We start from the raw sequence: 19,014 nt of genomic DNA, 5'->3' as shown, positions 1-19,014 counted from the left end.
AATCCCCATCAGAATCTCAAAGGGGATTTTAAGAAGTCAACAAGATTTGAAAATGTATATGGAAAAGCAAAGGCCCTAGAATCGTCCAAACGATCTTCAAAAATAACACAGTTGGAAGACTTACACTACATGATAGCAAGATTTACCATGGGCCGGGCACGGTAGCTCACACCTGTAACCCCAGCACTTTGGAAGGCAAAGGCAGGAGAACAACATGAGCCCAGGAGTTTGACCAGCCTGGAGAACATACTGATAATCTATCCCTTTTTTATTTTTATTTTTTTAAAAAAGGATTTACCATAAAGCCACAAGATGATAAGTCAAGATGATGTGGTATTGGTCAAAGGATAGACAGAACAATAGAACAAAACAGAGTCCAGAAATAGATTCACAATGAGTTAACATATAGTTAACATAACATATAGTTAAATGAGTTAACATATAGTTAACTCATTTTCTACAAAAGTACCAAGTCAGGCTGGGTATGGTGGCGCATGCCTGTAATCCCAATGCTTTGGGAGGCCAAGGTAGGAGGATCACTTGAGCCCAGAGGTTTGAGACCTGCTTGGGCAAAACAGTGAGACCCTGTCTCAAAAAAAAAAAAAAAAAAGAAAAGAAAATCAGAAATGACCAGTCGCGGTGGCTCACGCCTGTAATCCCAACACTTTGGGAGGCTGAGGCAGGTGGATCACTTGAGGTCAGGAGTTCAAGACCAGCCTGGCCAAAATGGTGAAGCCCCATCTCTACTAAAAATACAAAAAAAAAAAGAAAAAATAGCCAGGTATGGTGGCACACATCTGTAGTCCCAGCTACCCAGGAGGCTGAGGCAGAAGAACCACTTGAACCTGGGAGGTGGAGGTTTCTGTGAGCCGAGATCGTACCACTGCACTCCAGCCTGGGCCACAGAGTGAAACTCCATCTCAAAAAAATAAAAACAAAATCATAATGAAAAGTACCAAGTCAAGTCAATGGGAAAAGGAATGTCTTCAGCGGAAGTTCCTGGAAAAACTGGAAATCCATTTGGGAAAAAAAAATGTGACTCCTATATATGACTTTATTCACAAAATTAATTTGAGGTAGGCCAGGTACGGTGACTCACACGTATAATCCCAGCACTCTGGGAAGCCGAGGTGGGTGAATCACTTGAGGTCAGGTGTTCAAGTCCAGCCTGGCCAACATGGTAAAACCCTGTCTCTACTAAAAATACGAAATTAGCCTGGCATGTTTGTGTAATCCCAGCTACTTGGGGGGCTGAGGCAGGAGAATTGCTTGAAGCCGGGAGGCAGAGGTTGCAGTGAGCGGAGATCACGCCACTGCACTCCAGCCTGGGTGACAGACTCCTCTCAAAATAAATAAATAAATAAATAAATAAATAAATAAATAAATAAATAAATGAAAAGAAAATAGATAAGCTGCAGACCTGGAAAAAAATCTTTGCAGTCATAAAGCCGACAAAGCACTTGTATTCAAGTTGTGCAAAGACATCAACAACAAACAACAAATCAACAGTAAACAACCACATTACAGAACAGCCAAAAGACTTCAAAAGACACTTAAAGATATACAAACGACAGGCCGGGCGCGGTGGCTCACACTTGTAATCTCAGCACTTTGGGAGGCTGAGGCGGGTGGATCAACTGAGGTCAGGAGTTTAAGAGCAGCCTGGCCAACATGTTGAAACCCCGTCTCTACTAAAAATACAAAAATTAGCCAGGTATGGTGGTGCATGCCTGTAATCCCAGCTACTCAGGAGGCTGAGGCAGGAGAATCGCTTGAACCCGGGAGGCAGAGGCTGCAGTGAGTGGAGATGTGCCATTGCATGGAAGCCTGGGGCACACAGCAAGACTCCATCTCAAAAAAAAAAAAAAAAATATATATATATATATATATATATATATATATATATATATATATATACACACACACAAATGACCAGAAAGCACATTCAAGAGTGCTTGACTTCATTAATCACCAAGGAAATTCAATTCAAAACCACAGAGAAATACAACTTCTTACCCACTAGAATGGCTAAAATCAAAGGCTGATTTTTCAATGGGTACTGGGGGCTACTAGAGGGCGGAGGGGCTGGAAGGTGTGGACTGAGAAACTGCCTGTTGGGTGCTGTACTCACCACCTGGGTGACGAGATCACCTATACCCCAAACCTCAATGTACTCATGCACATTGTACTCATGAGTCATGTACCAGCAGGTAACAAACTTGCACATGTACCCCCCGAATCTAAAATAAAAGTTGAAATTAAAGATAAAATACCATTCCATATCTTTTTAAAAAGACACATTGAGTTATCTACTGTTGCATAACACATCACTCCAAACCTTTGTAACTTCAATAACTACAACCATCGTATTTTCTCTCACAGCTTCTTTGGGTCAGGAATTCAGGAAAGGCTTGTCTGCTTGTGTCTGGCCTGGGGCCCCTCCTGCTGCTGCTGCAGGACGATAGCTGGATGGGAAAAGTGGGGGCTGGAGGAGCTGAGGCATCTTTCTCTCCATACATCTTAGAGGCTCTCCATGTGGACTAGGTTGAGATTTATCAAGGTGTGACAGCCTTGGGATCCTCAGACTTCTCACTGGGAGGCTCAGGACTCTACAGTAAGCACGTCATGGGCTAAGAAGGTGGATGCATGCTGCATTCCCTTTAGGACCCAGCCTGAGAAGTCACACTGGGGCACTTCTGCCACATACTATTGGTTACAAGCGAGTCAACAAACCCCTTAAATTGAAGGAGAGCAGAATGAGACTCTGTCTTGCCATAGGAATGGCAAGATTCTTGAAGAGTATGTGGGACAAGAGATATTACTGCAGCCAGTTTTATTTTATCATTTTATTTTATTTTGAGATGGAGTCTTGCCCTGTCGCCCAGGCTGGAGTGCAGTGATGCAATTTCAGCTCACTGCAACCTCTACCTCCTGGGTTCAAGTGATTCTCCTGCCTCAGCCTCTCAAATAGCTGGGATTACAGGAACCCACCACCACACCTGGCTAATTTTTGTATTTTTAGTAGAGACGGGGTTTCTCCATGTTGGCCAGGCTGGTCTCAAACTCCTGACCTCAAGTGATCCGCCCTCCTCGGCCTCCCAAAGTGCTGGGATTATAGGCATGAGCCACCGTGCCCAGCCTCTGCAGCCATTTTCAGATAATACAATCTGTGGAGGATAAACCTGGAAAGAAAAGCATCATACCAGGCCTTGTAAGCCACACTTTTTTTTTTTTTTTAAGAGACAGGGGCCGGGCATGGTGGCTCAAGCCTGTAATCCTAGCACTTCGGGAGGCCGAGGCAGGTGGATCACAAGGTCAGGTGTTCGAGACCAGCCTGGCCAATATGGTGACACCCCGTCTCTACTAAAAATACAAAAAAAATTAGCCAGGTGTGGTGGCACACACCTGTAGTCCTAGCTACTAGGGAGGCTGAGGCAGAAGAATCACTTGAACCTGGGAGGCAGAGGTTGCAGTGAGCCACTGCATTCCAGCCTGGGCAACAGAGGGAGGCTCTGTCTCCAAAAAAAAGAGAGACAGTCTTGCTTTGTTACCCAGGCTGGACAGCAGTGGTGCGATCTCGGCTCACTGCAGGCTCAAGTTCCTCCACAAGTGCCCCTCAGCACAGGTGGTTAATTTTTTGTAGAGATGGGGTCTCACTACGTTGCCCAGGCTGGGCTCAAGCGATCCACCCACCTTGACCTCCCAAAGTGTTGAGACCACGAGTGTCAGCCCTGCACAGAGCCCCGCAAAGAGTTTAGATCTTGATGTGAATTATGATGAGGAAGCACTGGACGACTTTTTGGCTTTTTATGTTTTGTTTTTCATCACTGGAGACATTTAAGCAAGAGAGTGAACGGTTTGGTTGTTTTTAAGTTTGTTCTAGCAGCTGTGCGGATAAAGAGTTCGTGGAGAAGGTTTGAAAGCAGAGACCATTCAGGAGAGGACCCAGAAGTCCCAGTGCCAGACATGGCAGTCGGCCCCAGCCTGGGTAAGGGACAAGGGAGAGGATGGGGGACACGGAAGCCCACCAGGTTTCTGGCCAGTCCAGCGGTTTTGTTCACTGAAATGGAAAACCACAGAGAAGTAAGTTTGTTTTGGACACATTGGCTCTGAGAGTCCAGGGTAGATGGACAAGGCTGAAACTCAGGCAATGAAAATTGAGGGGAGAATGCACAACATTTAAAAAGGTACAGGAGGCCGAGCACGGGGGTTCATGCCTGTGATCCCGGCGCTCTAGGAGGCCGAGGCGGGAAGATCGATGGAGCCCAGGAGTTCGAGACCAGCCTGAAACCAAAAATCAAAACTCTTAGCCAGGTGTGGGGGTGGGAGGCCAAGGCAAGAGGATCGAGGCACAGGACTGGACAAGTTGAGTGTCAGCCCAGGGATTTTAAAATCTCTCTGCCCACCCTCCCCTTCCTGCGGTCAACTGTGCAGTTTCCAACAGACAAAAGCACGCATGGGCGCACCACTGTGTGCCCTGGTCCCCGACAGAAGAACGCATGCGCACACCTCTGTGTGCGGTTTCCGACAGACGCACGCATGCGCACACTTCTATGCACCGAGGGCGCAGCAGACAGAAGCACGCATGCGCACATCGCTGTGCCGGTATCGCCAACAGATGGAAGCACGCATGCGCGTACCGCTGCGTGCCTAGCTCTCCGACAGATGTACGCATGTGCACACCGCTATATGCCGAGGTCCACGACAGAAGTACGCATGCGCACACTGCTGTGTGCCTGGCTCTCCAAAAGACGAAAGCACGCATACGCACACCGCGGTCCGCGGGTCGCCGGGCGGAAGCGTCCTGACTGCGCAGGCGCAGCGGGAGTGGTCGCCATGGAGACGCGTGGCCCTGGCCTGGCCGGTCCGCGCTGAGAGCCATCGACTAGTCGGCAGGGCAGCGGGTCTCGGGCGCCCCCGGGGCGGGTTGGGTTGCAGCCCAGCGGGTGGATGGACCGCCGCGGTGGGGCGGGGACGTCGGGGTACGAGGACAACGACGGCGAGGAGGAGGAGCGGAAGGGCGGCGCCGCGGGCCCGCGGGGGTCTAGACTGCCTCCCATCACAGGCGGCGCCTCCGAGCTGGCCAAACGGACGGTGAAGAAGAAGAAAAAAAGGAAGAAGACGACCAAGGGGTCTGGCAAGGGGGACGGTAAGAGGAGCAGCTAGCGCGGCTGCGTCAGCTCCGGTTTTCTGGAGACTCTTTGGGGACCCGCATTTACCAGGAGACCCTTCAGACAGGAAACAGAAGCTCAGTGGTCCCGGACCGAGGTCCTCCTGCTCCCCACACATGCCCGTCAGCAGCACGTTGATGCCCCAGCCCCACCCATGGAGACCATCCACCAACTTTGCGGTCCCTTAGCCCCACACAGAGACCCCTACAGACATCCACCATTCCTAAGAGCCTTCCAGCCCCACGCAGAGACCCCTACAGACATCCACCATTCCTAAGAGCCTTCCAGCCCCACACAGAGACCCCTACAGACATCCACCATTCCTAAGAGCCTTCCAGCCCCACGCAGAGACCCCTACAGACATCCACCATTCTGAGAGCCTTCCAGCCCCACACAGAGACACCCTCTCAACTTCCTAATCCCTCAGCCAAAACTGGCAATCTTAAACGTCTGCACCTTCCCCACAGAGGCCCTCCTCACGAGACACTTTCCCCACCCCAGACACATTGATGCCACATGAAAGGCCCTCACTCTCAGCACAGAGAAGCGCAGACTTCTGCCTCCCCTCCTCATACCCTCGTGCGTTAAGGCTGCCTGCCTCTGGATGTGCGGTAGACACCCACACCCACAGACGTGTGTATTAAAGGTCTTCGCTGCACGGGCTCCCCCTCGCACCCACCAAGGGGCAGCCTCGGACTGCACAAACCCCATCACGCCAGTCACTGTGAGTGACATCCTCCGATAATCCCTGACACCCTCAACCACTCCCCGCTTCACATCAATGTGACACCAACAGTGAAACTAAAGGGCAGGGGACACCCTGAACCACTCCTCCCACCTTCTATCAATGTAACACCAACAGTGAAACTAAAGGCGGGGGACACCCTGAACCACTCCCCCCACCTTCTATCAATGTAACACCAACAGTGAAACTAAAGGGCGGGGGACACCCTCAACCACTCCCCCCACCTTCTATCAGTGTAACACCAACAGTGAAACTAAAGGGCAGGGGACACCCTCAACCACTCCCCCCACCTTCTATCAATGTAACACCAACAGTGAAACTAAAGGGCGGGGGACACCCTCAACCACTCCCCCCACCTTCTATCAATGTAACACCAACAGTGAAACTAAAGGGCGGGGGACACCCTCAACCACTCCCTGCTTCATATCAGTATAACACCAACAGTGAAACTAAAGGGCGGGGGACACCCTCAACCACTCCCCCCACCTTCTATCAATGTAACACCAACAGTGAAACTAAAGGGCGGGGGACACCCTCAACCACTCCCCCCACCTTCTATCAATGTAACACCAACAGTGAAACTAAAGGGCGGGGGACACCCTCAACCACTCCCCGCTTCATATCAGTATAACACCAACAGTGAAACTAAAGGGCGGGGGACACCCTCAACCACTCCCCCCACCTTCTATCAATGTAACACCAACAGTGAAACTAAAGGGCGGGGGACACCCTCAACCACTCCCCGATTCATATCAGTGTAACACCAACAGTGAAACTAAAGGTCGGGGGACACCCTGAACCACTCCCCCCACCTTCTATCAATGTAACACCAACAGTGAAACTAAAGGGCAGGGGACATCCTCAACCACTGCCCCCTTCATATCAATGTAACACCAACAGTGAAACTAAAGGGCTGGGCGCAGTGGCTCACACCCGTAATCCGAGCACTTTGGGAGGCCGAGGTGGGACGATCACTTGAACCCCAGGACTTCCAGGCTGCAGTGAGCTATGATCGCATCATTGCACTCCAGCCTGGGCAACAAGCAAGACCCTGTCTCTTAAACAAACAAACAAAACAAACTAAAGCACAGATCCCTGTCATGCACACCCATCCACAGTCTACACACACTGTGTACTGTGTACACAGTCTACACAGGCTGTTAATATGTTATACATTCACGTGTGTAGTCATATGCAGGCAGGAATTGCAGTCTCTCTCAGGGACACCTTTACAAACACACACACCCTACCTGCCATAAACCCCAGTCCCTATATCTCACCAAGCTCTTCTTGTAGGACCCCTAGATTTCTTGACAAAGGGACTGAGCACCCACTTTGAGGAGAGAGAGCACAGCAGTGACAGAGAATGCAGGTGCCCATGAGTGCTGTGAGGCCACTGTCGCCCGTGTGGTCCACCTCAGTGGCTCTGGCTGTCTGGGAGAGGACCCTAAGCTCCAGTTCTGGGGCCTGGCCCTCTGTGGCAGGGCTGGCACCAAGGCAAGCAGGAGGCAGAGTGGCAGCCTCGCCCATATGGACCGTGCAGTGTGGGAAGGGAGCAACGGGAAGATGATAAGTACTTCCCAGGCAGAATCGTAATACGAAGGCAAGAAAATTCTGCAGTTCAGGTCAAGAAGCCCTAATTCAAGACCAGCCTGGCCAACATGGTGAAATCCCATCTCTACTGAAAATACAAAAATCAGCTGGGCATGGTGGCAGGCACCTAGAATTGCTTGAACCTGAGAGGCGGAGGTTGCAGTGAGCCAAGATTGTGCCACTGCGCTCCAGCCTGGGTGGCAGAGTGAGACTCCGTCTCAAAAAAAAAAAAAGAAGCCCTGTGTGTATCTGCAAAAAGAAATTCGGCAGGTCATTGTCCTTTTGGCGTAGCTTTTCACTGTAGAAATTACAGTGACATGTGCCTCATACCGTCAGCAGGGGGCACCAGATAGTTTCCAGGGCGTAGCAAGGGAGGGAAATATCAAAAGATGATTTTTTTCTCCCCTAAAATAAAAGGATGAGCCGAAGAAAGAAGCACAATTTGTAGCATTTTATATACATGTTAAATAATTCTGAAGTGCTATTGATGTTAAAAAAAAATCAGTACAAGCCACACAGCAGAAGTATTTCTGGCTTGGCATAATACTGCTTTCATCGGTCAAATTTAGGAAGCTTTTCTGTTGTTTTCCGTTCCTTCCATCATAAAGTGTCTAGACTAGGGTAGAGTCACAGACTCCCAGACCTGGGAATGGCTGTGGTGAGCACATGGCAAGGGTGGATGGGGGCAGCACGGCCCAGTGGAAAGAATGGGGCACTGGGGGCCTGGCCTGCCCTCAGGTCCCAGCTCTGCCACTCGCTCATGACATTCGCAAGTTCCTGAAGCTTTTGGAGCTTCGGTTTCCTCACCCGAAGAATAGGGCTGATCGCCTTTACCCAGAGGGCCTGGCTCAGACTGTGTGCTCAATGAATGGTTCCTCCTGCCTCAAAATGATTTCAGCAAAGTCACACAGGCAGTGGGTGGGCACGAGGCTGGTGGGCTTGGCAGCCTGAGCCCTGGGTACGGAGGGGCCCCCATCCTCCTCTTCCATCGTGGGTGATTTTGGCACCATCCCCAGCAGGCCAAGGGCAGACATCGCCACAAACACTAACCTGCTCATCTACTCAGCAGATAAACGTCAGAATCAGAGCCTGAAGAGCCAGCCACTTTCTTCCTCCTTTCATGACATCTTAAGTCCTTGCAAAGACCGTGGCCCAAAACCAGAGCACAGACAGAACAAAGTGGAAAACAAGCACCTCCCTTCTGACTCCTCCACCATCAGCCTCCCCGACTTTGCCGAAATAGCAGACAACCTTGCGAACCGGATCAACGAAAGTCTGCGTTGGGATGGAATTCTTGCTGACCCGGAGGCAGAGAAGGAAAGGATTCGCATCTATAAACTGAACCGGAGAAAGCGGTACCGGTGCTTGGCCCTCGAGGGCTTCCACCCCGACCCCGAGGCCCTCAAGGGCTTCCACGCCGACCCCAATGCCGAGGAGACCCCTGAGAACTTACCCTACCTCTCGGACAAAGACGGCAGCTCCAACCACAGGCAGCCCACGTCGAAAGCCGAGCGCCCCAGTCTCTATTTTGAAGGAAACCTTACCCCAAAGCTTCTACACTCTGATTTAGCTCCTACTCTGCTGGAGTAAAAATCTACCCACGACACTCACAAACTTAGAATTCCTCCTTACCACAAGTTTATGTGTTAAAAACAATCATCATAAAAGGAAATGAGACCTGTGTCTGAAGGGAATGGATGTTTGGTACACGGACGACGCCAACTCTCCCATCATCAAGTTGCCCTCAGTTGCCCAGGAAAGCCACAGTGCCTTGAGAACATAAGCAATTTAGTGAACAGAGTTCTTTTCAGAATTTCCTTTTTCTTAAATAAGCATCTCTGTTACTTAATTTCTCACCACAGCTAGACATTTATAATCTGCCCCAAAAAGAAAAGAAAGTGTGTAGATGATTTACATCTTAAGTCTCAATCTCATGGTGAAACTCCTCACACGGTACCTGCTTCTGTTGGCCCGAGCACAATGCCCTGAACCTCTTGGAGCCTTTTGGTTTTAATTAAATGCATGGCCTGCCTTTATATGGCCTCAAAATAAGTGGGTTCCAGAACTTCATCCCTCGGAAGTGACTATGGGAAGTCCCAAAAGGAATATCGCTTCTTTTATAAACATGGTCCTCTCCTAATCCTCCATTATAAAAAGCCTCGCTACACCGCGTCTCCTGAATACACATTCCTCCCTCTGCCACAAGTAGCCAGTGAGGGCCATGTGCTGTCGTCGTTTGTGCTGCCAGAATCGGCCCCTGAGACGAGGGTTCAAATGCAAGTAGATGATCTGGGAGGTGGAGAAAGGATGAGTAGAGGGTGATACATAGAAGGGAAGACGCGGCCAATCCTGGGACTTTTATTTTTAGACAGGATCCCGCTCTGTTGCCCAGGCTGGAGTGTCAGTGGCAAGATCATAGCTCTCACTGCACTCCGCCTCCTGGGCTCAAGCAATCCTCCCACCTCAGCCCCCTGAGGAGCAGGGGCTATAGGCGGGTGCCACCACGCCTGGCTAATTTTTAAAATTTTCTGTAGAGATTAGAGGGGGGATCTCACTATGTTGCCCAGGCTGGTCTCGAACTCCTGGCCTCAAGCAGCGCTCCCACCTTGGCCTTCCACAACGCTGGGATTACAGGCATGAGCCACTGTGTCTGGCCCCCCTTCCAGGGACTGTTAGGCCAGCTTTCATACTGGGCTTAATTCCACAGGGAAACCCACTTCTAGAATTACCCCACCTGAGGGTGAGGAAGCTGGGGTATTTATACTCCCCAAGGGCATTGGCTGAGGGCTGGGTGTGTGTGTGTGTGTGTGTGTCTCCTGGCATTTCTAGCTGAAAGGTCCAAAGGAAAACGGTGGTCTCCGGGGAAGCCTCAGCTACTTCAGCAACACCGTCGGTCTGAGAGGGCCAGCATGGAGGGCGAAGATGAGATCCCTGACCTTCAAGAGGTTACAGTGTTTTGGGGTAGACAAAAAAGGAATGTACACTGTACACAGGAGAAGTTAAAGCCAATACAGACATCACAGAATGCTCATTTGAAAGTTAAGTGAAAATGGCTGGGCACGGTGGCTCAGGCCTGTTATCCCAACACTGGGAGGCTGGGGTGGGTGGATCATCTAAGGTCGGGCATTCGAGACCAGCCTGGCTAATATGGTGAAACCCTGTCTCTGGTAAAAGTACAGAATTAACCGGGCATGGTTGCAGGTGCCTGTAGTCCCAGCTACTCAGGAGGCCGAGGCAGGAGAATCACTTGAACCCAGGAGGCGGAGGTGGCAGAGCCAAGATGGCACCGCTGCACTCCACCCTGGGCAACAGAGCAAGACTCTGTCTCAAAAAAAAAAAAAAAAGTGGAAGTGGGCATCGTGGTCCCTGCTAGCCCTGGGCTGGCAGAGCAGCCCTCTTCTGACCCTTCCTTAAAAGGCCAGTTAGTTTCCACATTTGCCCTTGCACCCTGTCAAAATATACTGAAGCAACGTTTGGAAGAGTCCTCTCCTGCCATGGAGAATGGTTGGCAGACAGGAACAGCCCTCCCTGTGCTGAGGCCAGGCCTGTCCTCTGCTCTCCATGGAGAGGAAGGGGCAGGAAATACTCCAGTGCCAGCCACAGGACCTCGCTTGTGCACCAGGGTATTAAAGGCAGAGACAGAACAGGGGGCAGCCACGGGGCTGGCATCTTGTGTGCCCTCCGGGTCTACCACAGTGGCTGGGTGTGTGAGGGTGCACTGGGCTGAGACGGTCGCTTAGCAGCGCCTTCCATGGTGGTGAGAGGCAGGGGCAGGGGCTGTGGTCATCTCCCAGCCATGAGGTAACATCCTGGGAAAGTAGCTAAGATGGTGAGCTTTGACATCAGAGCTGAACTCATCTCTTTCCCACCACATGCTAGCGTTGTGGCCCCTGGCAGATTGCTTCGCCTCTCTGAGCCTTAGTTTCCTCATCTGAAAACCGGACTGCAAATTCCTACCTTAGTGCTATGAGAATCAAGTGCAATGAGGCATCTAGCATGGCGCCTGGCACCCAGGAAACAAACTGTTGTACGAGTTTTAATCAGTGGTATTTCAGGTTGGTGTGGCCACATGTCTGCCAGAGAGACTGTCCCGAGTAATGGTGTAGACCTTACCTCCTGGAAGGGTGAGCTTCACAGAAGAAATCTGGCTTCAGTGGCTGGCGAAGAGACAGAATTCACACACACAGAACAAATGACGGGGGCCCGGAGCAGGAGAGAGTGGAGCAGGAAGGAAGCCAGGGCCCGGAAGGCCGGTGCTTAATGTATAATCATAGAAAGCAGGTGGGGTGAAGGCTCCTGGAGCACACAAGTGGCTTCAACTCAGAACACCTTGGGTTTGAAGTTTGAATCTCTTCCTCACACCCAGGCTGTAGCAGTGAGGACTCCTTCAGGGCAAGAAACAAACCACAGTGAAAACCGCCTTACAGACCAAGGGGAATGGTTGACTTTTTTTTTGAGACGGAATTTCGCTCTTGTCACCCAGGCTGGAGTGCAACGCACCATCTTGGCTCACCACAACCTCTGCCTTCTGGGTTCAAGTGATTCTTCTGTCTCAGCCTCCTGAGTAGCTGGGATTACAGGCATGCACCACCACGCCCGACTAATTTTTGTATTTTTAGTAGAGATGGGGTCTCACCACATTGGCCAGGCTGGTCTAGAACTCCTGACCTCAAGTGATCCACCCACCTCGGACTCCCAAATTGCTGGGATTACAGGCGTGAGCTACCACGCCCGGCCGGTTGACTTATAAAGCCAACAGTCCAGGGTTGCCTGTGGCTTCAGTCATGGCTGGATCCAGGATGTCACACTGTGTCATCAAAATGCCTCTCTCTCTCCGTATTTCACCTCTGCCTCCTCCACATCAGCTTTATGTTCAGGCAGGTTCTCATCACAGGCTGACAAAGATAGCCACTGACATCCTTATAATTTTGTAAGGAAAAGAGAGTTACTGCTCTGTCCCTATCCAGTGTCCATATCAATCCCAAGAAGGTCTCTGGCCTGGCAGGGGTCATACATCCATCACTGGACTAATCCCAGCAGCCAGGCAAATGCAGTGTTTGATGGCTACAGAGACCCAGAACGTGGAGCAGGGCAAGGCAGCCCAACAGGACGCAGCGTTTGATGGCTACGGAGACCTAGAACGTGGAGCGGCGCAGGACATCCCAGCAGCCAGGTAAATGCAGTGTTTGATGGCTACAGAGACGTAGAACGTGGAGCGGGGCAGGGCAGCCCAACAGGACGCATGAGCTAAACAGATTGTTACAGAATCTATCCAGAATCTGGCTGGGCGCAGTGGCTCGCGCCTGTAATCCCAGCACTTTGGGAGGCCAAGGCAGGAGGATCACTTAAGGTCAGGAGTTCGAAACCAGCCTGGCCAACATGGTGAAACCCTGTCTCTACTGATAATACAAAAATTAGCCAGTGTGGTGGCACGCACCTGTAGTCCCAGCTACTTGGGAGGCTAAGGTGGGAGAATCACTTGAACCTGGGAGGCAGAGGCTGCCGTGAGCTGAGATCACGCCACTTGCACTCCAGCCCGGGCAACAAAGCGAGATTCCAGCAAAAAAAAAAAAAAAAAAAAAGGAAAGAAAGAGAGGAAGAGAAGGAAGGAAAGAAGGGAAGGAAGGAAGGAGGGAGGGAGGGAGGGACGGAGGGAGGAAGGAAGGAAGGAAGGAAGGAAAAGAAAGAGAAAGAAAGAATGTATCCAGAATGTCTCTGTCTGTCTCTCTCCTCTCTTTGAGACAGGGTCTGGTTCTGTCACACAGGCTGGAGTGCAGTGGCATGATCTAGGCTTACCGCAACCTCCACCCCCTAAGCTCAAGCGATCCTCCCGCTTCAGCTTCCTGAGTAGCTGGGACTACAGGCTCACACCACTATGACTGGCTAATTTTTGTATTTTTTGGTAGAGATGGGATTTTGTCATGTTTCCCAGGCTAGTCTCAAACTCCTGAGCTCAAGCGGTCGGCCCGCCTCAGCATTCCAAAGTGCTGGGATTACAGGCGTGAGCCACTGCGCCCGGCCAATCCAGAGTCTGTGTAGAATATAGAGTGATTCCCTAAGAGACGACAAGTAGAACAGGTTTGTCCATTGCCCTCCAAATGAAGAATGATTCCTTTTAATTTTCACTTTTTAAATGTTTTATACTCCATCCAATGACCTATCAAGAATGATTCATTTTTGGTGAGGCGCCGTGGCTCATGCCTGTAATCCCAGCATTTTGGGAGGCCGAGGCAAGTGGATTGCTCAAGTCCAGGAGTTAAGAGACCAGCCTAGGTAACATAGCAAAACCCCATCTCTACAAAATATACGAAAATTATCAGGGCATGGTGGCACACGCCTGCAGTCCCAGCTACGTGGGAGCCTGAGGTAGGAAGATCGCTTGAGCCTGGGAGGTGGAGGTTGCAGTGAGACAAGATTGTGCCACTGCACAGTCAGCCTGGGTGACAGAGCAAGACCCTGTCTCAAGAAAAAAGATACATTTTTAAAAGCCTCTGACCAAGGGTCGTGGGAGTGACTTACGGGGCTTGAGTCCGTCTAACTGACCTGAATTGACTACATGCTTATTCCCAAGACCACAGACCCTTGCCCATTGCTGTGGAATCCATAAAGGCAGACAGTGCTCTGTAATCATGGGCCCGTGAGTTGTTCTGGAGCAGAGTGTGGCAACCCATCAGCACTGTTCAGTAATAACGTTTGGGGTTATGATTTGCACCTGGTTTTGGTGGCACCTGAGTTTCCACCTTTAAAGCTAGTCACATAGCTAGAAAGTGCCCACATGACCAACTCTGAATAGGAGACCCCCAGCACGAGAAGACTCTGGGTTTCCTGGCACCGAGACGCTTCGTACACACACAGGCAGTGGTTTGAGACCCAGGAACAAGGCGCTCCTGCGTAAGCCTCATGAACACCCACCGTGGGCCCCACAGGAAGACAAGCTCAGGGATGTGGCCGCCCTTGTGCGGCTGGCGTGGTAAATGGCCCCCAAGGATCTCTGCCTCCTGGTATTCATGCTCGTCTCTTGAATGTGGGTTGAACCTGTTGGCTCTTTCTAGTGAATGGAATATGGCAAAAGCAATGGGATGTCATGTCCAAGAGGAAGTTACAAAAAGAGATTGTGTTCAGGAGGGGGAAGAGGAGCAATGGTAGGTGGAGCCGGGGATTTTTAGGGCCATGAGACTAATCTGTATGAGACCAAGATGGGCGTTACGTGTCGTTACGCAGTCGTCCAAACCCTTACAATGTACACCAAGAGTGAACCCTCGTGTAAACTATGGACTTGAGTTAATAATAAGGTACCAAGGCCATGTGTGGTGGCTCACGCCTGTAATCCCAACACTTCGGGAGGCTGAGGCATGAGAATCACTTGAGTCTAGGAGTTCAAGACCAGCCTGGGCAACATGGTGAGACCCTGTCTCTACAAAAAATAAAAAAATTAGCTGCGCATGGCAACATGTGCCTGGAGTCCCAATTACTCGGGAGGCTGAGGTGGGAGGATCATCAGCCTGCAGGTCGAGGCTGCGGTGAGCCGTGATCCTGCCACTGCACTCCAGCCTGGGCGACAGAGTGAAACTCTGTCTCAAAAATACAAAAATAGAGTCTATTTATTAGCAAGAGACAGAGACAGAGAGACAAAGAGGGAATGGGGGAGGCTCTGGTTTCCATGTGACACACTTTTTCCTTTTTTTCTTTTTTTTGAGACACGGTCTCTCATTCTGTTACCCAGAGTGGAGCTCAGTGGCGTGGTCACAGCTCACTGCAGCCTCGGCCTCCCAGGCTCAGGTGATCCTCCCACCTCAGCCTCCTGAGTAGCTGGAACCACAGACACACACCACCACACCTGGCTAAGTTTTGTATTTTTTATAGAGACACGGTCTCACCATGTTGCCCAAGCTGGTCTCAAACTCCTGGGCTCAGGCAGTCCTCCTGCCTCAGCCTCCCAAATTGCTGGAATTACAGGTGTGAGCCACCAAGCCTGGCCTGACACACTCTTTATCTCTCTCTTTCTCTCAGGGATCTTGCTCTGGGGAAAGCCAGCTGCAGTGTTGTGGGCTGCCTGAGGAAAGGTGCCCCCCTGGAAAGAAATGATGTCTCCACCCAACAGCATGGTGGACCTGAGACCTGCTACCAGCCACGTGAGTGCGCTTGGAAGCAGGTGGTGCCCAGTTGAGCTTGAGGTGCCTCCCTCTGTGAGAGACCCCAAGCCAGAGACATCCGGCCAAGAGGCACCCGGATTCCTGCCCCACAGAAACTGATATAGTAACGTTGTTTAAAGCCACTACATGTAGAGGTAATTTTGTTACACAGCAATGACTGACTGATACAGTTGGCCTCTTCCATCAGTCATGATTCTCAGTCAGTTGTCTCGCCCTTAATCTGAGGGCTGGAAAGCCCAAAACCCAACATTGTCCTAAGAAACTGCATTCCCCACAACACCCACTGTCAATGCTCAGGGGCCTCTGCATGTATTTCCAGAAACGACACTGTGGCCTACAGGGTTGAGGTCACTGCCAGGGGAGTTAAGAGCCAGGTAAGACTGAATGGGCCCCTAGCCAGGTGCAGTGGCTCACGCCCGTCATCCCAGCACTTTGGGAAGCTGAGGCGGGCAGATAGATCACTTGAGGTCAAGAGTTCGAGACCAGCCTAGCCAACAGCCAATATGGTGAAACCCCATCTCTACTAAAAATACAAACTTAGCCAGGTGTGGCAGCGGGCGCCTATAATCCCCGCTACTTGGGAGGCTGAGGCAGGACAATGGCTTGAACCCAGGAGTTGGAGGTTGCAGTGAGCGGAGATGACACCAGTGCACTGTAGCCTGGGTGATGGAGAAAGACTCTGTCTCAAAAAAAAAAAAAAAAAAAAAAACCCACCACTGAATGGGCCCCTTCAGCTTCGTTATTTTTGCCAGTTTTACGTCGGTAAAGCTGGTGGGGGAAGAATTCTGGGACCCACTTGCTATGCTCATACCGGGAGTTGTGTGCAGCTGTTTGTATTATGGGTTGTTTTTTGTTTGTTTTTGTTTTTGAGATGGAGTCTTGCTCTGTCACCCAGGCTGGAGGGCAATGGTGTGATCTCGGCTCACTGCGACCTCCGCCTCCTGGGTTCAAGTGATTCTCCTGCCTCAGCCTCCCAAGTAGCTGGGATTACAGGCATCTGCCACCACGGCTGGCTAATTTTTGTATTTTAGTAGAGACAGGGTTTCACCATGTTGGCCAGGCTGGCCTCGAACTCCCGACCTCAGCTGATCCACCCCCCCCCCCTCGGCCTCCCAAAGTGCTGAGATTACAGGTGTGAGCCACCACCCCAGCCTGTGTTATGTTTTCATGCCATGTGTTCTGTGTCTTGCCTCCACCTTTAATTGTAGCTATAATATTTTATGGCATTTTATATTTTATATATATAACTTCTTCTGTCTCATTTGCTCCCTTTGCAGTAGAAAGTATTCCCATTTTACAACTGAGGCTTAGAGAGGAGGTGATTGCTAAAATTACACAATTCCTAAGAGAATTACTCTAAGGTCTCCAGTTGTCTTAGGAAATCTATATCAAGCAACTGCTAAATACACAGTTCTCTTCGTGTTGCTGCCAGAATGATACTAACAGTTCCTGTTTCTGTGGCACCTCCTCTGCCCGGGCAGGTGTTGGCCATTGAACATACATAACTTTATTTCAGCTCCTCGACAATGGTTGAGGTGTGAGATGCTATAATTCCCATCACATCCAAGGAAATGGGCACAGACTGGGAAAGTCATTTGCCCAGGGTCACACCAGGAGTAAGACGAGAAGCTGGGATGTCACACCCAGGCTAGCTGGTTCCAAAGATCCTGCTCTTAATGACTGCACTGCAGTATCTAAGACCTCAGCAGGTGGGAGCCAAGCCACACCCCCCCAGGGGTCAACAACAATGGGAGGAGATAGATCAAGGCAGCAATGGGAGGAGATAGACCAATGGGGCTTGTCAGTGGGGTCAGTGGAATGGAAGGAGTGGTGTTGGAAGACAGAAGGGTTCCTGGGAATTGTGGCCAGCAGGGGAGGAGGGGCCTGGGGAGGTAGAAGCCTCCACCACCCGGGCTCCCAAGGGCCCCCATTGCCTCAGACCTCCTGGCCACACTGTGTGTCTGTCCATGGTCTAAGCTGGGCCTCTGACACCACTGACATCCCCTCTCACTCACTGAACAGGCCTATGCCTCATTCCACCGTCCCAGAGCCATGCTTCCAGGCTCTGCTCCGCAGCCTCTGCCTGCAGCTCCTGCCCACGCCTTGCCATTGAGGACCGGAGCCTAAGGATGCACTACACAAAATGTGGTCCTGGGGCCAGAAGAACCAACGTGATGGGGGCTTGTTAGAAACTGTCTTGTTGGGGGCGGGGGGAGGACACGGTGGCCCATGCCTGTAGTCCCAGCACATTGGAAGGCTGAAGTGGGAGGATGACTTGAGGCTGTGAGTTAGAGAGCAGCATGGGCAACAGAGCCAGAACACACCTCTACAAAAAAAATTAGTTGGCCCTCCCAGCTACTCAGGAGGCTAAAGCAGGAGGATCAACTGAGCCCTGGAGCTCAAGGTTACAGTGAGCTATGGTTACACCACTGCACTCCAGCCTGAGTGACAGAGTGCGACCCTGTTTCTAAAAAATAATAAACATTTTGGCCAGCGTGGTGGCTCACGCCTGTAATCCCAGCACTTTGGGAGGCCGAGGCAGGAGGATCACGAGGTCAGGAGATCGAGACCATCCTGGCTAACACAGTGAAACCCCGTCTCTACTAAAAATACAAAAAAAAAAAAAAAATAGCTGGGCATAGTGGTGGGCGCCTGTTGTCCCAGCTACTCGGGAGGCTGAGGCAGGAGAATGGTGTGAACCCGGGAAGTGGAGCTTGCAGTGAGCCGAGATTGCACCACTGCACTCCAGCCTGGGCGACAGAGCGAGACTCCATCTCAAAAAAAACACAGAGTCCCCAGGTAATTCCATGCACGTTCACTGTGAGAGGTTCTGGGTGCTGGGAGACAATTCCCCACGCGGAATTCTCACTCTGCTTCTGTTTCTCCTCATCACCACTGGCCACCTTTGATTCAGACTCTTTCATAGGACGAATCGCCCTGGAAGATAGAGACCGTGTCTCCCTCCAGAGCAAAGGGCAGATTAGCTTCCATGATGACAGAATATCCCGGTTCCCGGGCTCAGAGCTCCTCTGCGGTAATGTAAGCCCTTATGTTCTGATGTCACCTAGAGCCTCTTCCTGTCACCCTGTGGGAAGTGATTCTGAGGAAACCTGGCTACTGCTGTTGCTGTGACTAATAAACATCCTTTGCCTTGTCTCTGGCTCCAGAGTCTCCTGTCTTTAGCTAACATCCATGAAATTGTGGCGGGCGGCCAGGCACGGTGGCTCACGCCTATAATCCTAGCACGTTGGGAGGCCGAGGTGGGGGGATCAACAGGTCAGGAGTTCGAGACCAGCTTGGCCAACATGGTGAAACCCCATTTCTACTAAAAATACAAAAACTATCCTGGCAT

General features: G+C 51.0%; 2 protein-coding genes across 2 annotated transcripts in view; one reads left to right on the top strand and one right to left on the bottom strand.

The window, feature by feature from the left end:
- RPH3AL (rabphilin 3A like (without C2 domains)) overlaps positions 1–19,014 on the bottom strand; it is a 198,393-nt gene that overhangs the window by 171,957 nt on the left and 7,422 nt on the right. The window lies entirely within an intron of this gene.
- LIAT1 (ligand of ATE1) lies at positions 4,824–18,816 on the top strand. The gene is made up of 3 exons (XM_055257019.2): positions 4,824–5,149; positions 8,576–15,796; positions 17,685–18,816. The coding sequence occupies exons 1-2, from the start codon at positions 4,951–4,953 to the stop codon at positions 9,097–9,099; spliced, it is 723 nt and encodes a 240-aa protein (XP_055112994.1). The 5' UTR covers positions 4,824–4,950; the 3' UTR covers positions 9,100–15,796; positions 17,685–18,816.

Source organism: Symphalangus syndactylus, chromosome 20 (assembly GCF_028878055.3).
Source record: "Symphalangus syndactylus isolate Jambi chromosome 20, NHGRI_mSymSyn1-v2.1_pri, whole genome shotgun sequence".
NCBI lineage: Eukaryota > Metazoa > Chordata > Mammalia > Primates > Hylobatidae > Symphalangus > Symphalangus syndactylus.
The sequence above is the reverse complement of the archived record's forward strand: the minus strand, read 5'-3'. Positions and strand labels throughout refer to the sequence as shown.

Coding starts and splice junctions, on each gene's coding strand:
- LIAT1 (XM_055257019.2), top strand. CDS start 4,951: ATGGACCGCCGCGGTGGGGCGGGGACGTCGGGGTACGAGGACAACGAC. Junction 5,150..8,575: donor GGGGTCTGGCAAGGGGGACG/GTAAGAGGAGCA, acceptor TCATCTACTCAG/CAGATAAACGTCAGAATCAG.